The 3,027-nt window shown below is 53.1% G+C and overlaps 1 protein-coding gene across 1 annotated transcript; it reads left to right on the forward strand.

Moving 5' to 3' along the window:
- The first annotated feature begins 216 nt into the window (after window positions 1-216).
- Window positions 217-2,619, forward strand: LOC119306400 (cell division control protein 48 homolog E-like). The gene has a single exon (XM_037582630.1). The coding sequence runs from the start codon at window positions 217-219 to the stop codon at window positions 2,617-2,619; it is 2,403 nt and encodes an 800-aa protein (XP_037438527.1).
- Window positions 2,620-3,027: the final 408 nt, after the last annotated feature.

The raw sequence follows: 3,027 nt of genomic DNA on the forward strand, positions 1-3,027 counted from the left end.
TCACTTCCCTTTCATCTCGGACTTGTTTCAGCGACTCCGATTGGAGAACGCCGACACCAACCCCCTACTCGAGGAACAGGGAGGAAGATACTATAAAGGCCTGCCGATCCCCTCAACTTCCACCTCACATCGCACCGCGAGACCAAGGATCCAAGGATCGTTTACCCACTTTCCCAAGGAAAACAATCCAATCGAATCGAGACAAACGTGCGTCCCATGGCGAGCCAGGGCGACGCTAGCGGGAACAAGGACTACTCCACGGTGATCCTGGAGAGAAAGAAGTCGCCGAACCGGCTGGTGGTCGACGAGGCGACCAACGACGAGAACTCCACCGTCGCCCTGCACCCGGACACCATGGACAGCCTCGAGCTCTTCCACGGCGACATCGTCCTGCTCAAGGGCAAGAAGCGGAAGGACACGGTCTGCATTCTGCTCCCAGACGGCACGTGCGATAAGACCAAGGTCCAGATGAACAAGGTCGTCCGGAAGAACCTGAGGGTCCGGCTGGGCAACGTCGTCTCCGTCCATCAGTGCCCGGACGTCAAATACGGGAAGCGCGTCCACATACTCCCCGTCGACGACACCGTCCAAGGGATCGCCGGAAACCTGTTCGATGCCTTCCTGAGACCCTACTTCCTCGAGGCCTACCGTCCCCTCAGGAAAGGAGACCTGTTCCTGGTGAGAGGCGGCATGACGAGCGCGGAGTTCAAGGTTGTGGAGACCGACCCCGCGGAGTACTGCATCGTCGCGTCTGACACGGAGATATTCTGTGAAGGCGAGCCTGTCAAGCGGGAGGATGAGGAGAGACTCGACGACGTCGGCTACGACGATGTCGGTGGGGTCAGGAAGCAGATGGCCCAGATCAGAGAGCTGGTTGAGCTCCCACTGCGCCACCCTCAGCTGTTCAAGTGCATCGGTGTGAAGCCTCCAAAGGGCATCTTGCTGTATGGGCCACCTGGGACCGGCAAGACCCTCATTGCCAGAGCTGTGGCCAATGAAACAGGTGCCTTCTTCTTCCTGATCAATGGCCCGGAGATCATGTCGAAGATGGCCGGAGAGAGCGAGAGCAACCTCAGGAAGGCGTTTGAAGAGGCCGAGAAGAATGCGCCGGCCATCATCTTCATCGATGAGATCGATTCCATAGCCCCAAAGAGAGACAAGACCAATGAAGAAGTCGAAAGGCGCATCGTCTCACAGCTGCTCACTCTCATGGATGGGCTCAAGTCCCGGGCACATGTTATTGTCATGGGGGCTACCAACCGCCCAAACAGCATCGACCTTGCTCTCAGAAGGTTTGGGAGGTTTGACCGGGAGATCGACATTGGAGTCCCTGATGAAGTTGGGCGGCTTGAGGTTCTCCGGATTCACACTAAAAACATGAAGCTAGCTGAAGATGTTGAACTAGAGCATGTCTCGAGGGACACTCATGGGTATGTCGGCGCTGATCTCGCTGCCCTTTGCACCGAGGCTGCTCTCCAGTGCATTCGCGAGAAGATGGATGTCATCGACCTTGAGGATGACACCATTGATGCGGAGATACTGAATTCTATGGCTGTCACCAACGACCATTTCAAGATTGCACTAGGAACAAGCAACCCTTCCGCTCTTCGCGAAACTATCGTTGAAGTTCCAAATGTCTCTTGGGGAGATGTTGGTGGTCTGGAGGGTGTCAAAAGGGAGCTGCAGGAGACCGTCCAGTATCCGGTGGAGTGCCCAAAGAAGTTTGAGAAGTTTGGCATGTCTCCCTCCAAAGGTGTTCTGTTCTACGGCCCTCCGGGCTGCGGCAAGACCTTGTTGGCCAAGGCGATTGCTAATGAGTGCCAGGCTAACTTCATTAGCATCAAAGGACCGGAGCTGCTTACCATGTGGTTTGGTGAGAGTGAGGCCAATGTGCGCGAGATTTTCGACAAGGCCAGGGGGTCGGCACCATGTGTCCTCTTCTTCGATGAGCTCGACTCGATTGCCACGCAGAGAGGAAACAGTGTAGGCGATGCCGGAGGTGCCGCTGATAGGGTGCTGAATCAGCTTCTCACCGAGATGGACGGAATGAATGCCAAGAAAACCGTGTTCATCATCGGTGCCACCAACAGGCCAGACATCATAGACCCTGCCTTGCTGAGGCCGGGGCGCCTTGATCAGCTTATCTACATTCCTCTGCCTGACGTTGAATCCAGGCTCCAGATCTTCAGGGCCTGCCTCAGAAAGTCTCCTGTGGCCAAGGATGTCGACCTGAATGCGCTCGCCAAATACACACAAGGGTTCAGCGGCGCGGACATCACGGAAATCTGCCAGCGTGCGTGCAAATATGCCATCAGAGAAAACATTGAGAAGGACATGGAAAAGGAGAGGCGGCTGAAGGAAAACCCTGAAGCCATGGAGGAAGACGAGATGGATGAGATCAAGGCTGCTCACTTCGAGGAGAGCATGAGGTATGCACGCCGGAGTGTGAGCGATGATGATATTCGCAAATACCAGGCCTTTGCTCAGACGCTGCAGCAGTCCCGTGGTTTTGGCAGCGAGTTCCGGTTCCCTGACCAGCCGGCGGCGGGTGCTACAGCTGTGGCCAATCCTTCCGCAGCCGCTGCCACGGCAACTGAAGTAGATGATTTGTACAGTTAAATCGTGTGTTGTCTCTTGAACTTACTGTATTATATTAGGAGTATGCATCTGTAAGAGATAGGAAGATCATGTAACTATATTTTTACGTGCAGTGTTGTGATGTGTATATATGCTGAAGTTTTAAGATTGTATCCTCCACCTAAAAGAAAGAAAAAACCATTTCCTCTCGTCTCCTATTCCAGTTTGTGTGCCAAGGATATATCCATTGGCCTGTGGTAAAGTTCTGTTGTTCTGTACAGGCCCTATCAAAGGGTAATAGCAATTTAGCATTATACGCGATGCCATTTTTCTCTTTGAAATGTACTAATTCGATTCCTTCTCCTACCTAATAAATCTTCTGTCATATAATGCTAAATAAACCTTCTGTTGTACTACACATTTTGTTGTTGCAAATGATTACCTCTACTG

The sequence above is a fragment of the Triticum dicoccoides genome, chromosome 1B, assembly GCF_002162155.2.
Source record: "Triticum dicoccoides isolate Atlit2015 ecotype Zavitan chromosome 1B, WEW_v2.0, whole genome shotgun sequence".
Lineage (NCBI taxonomy): Eukaryota > Viridiplantae > Streptophyta > Magnoliopsida > Poales > Poaceae > Triticum > Triticum dicoccoides.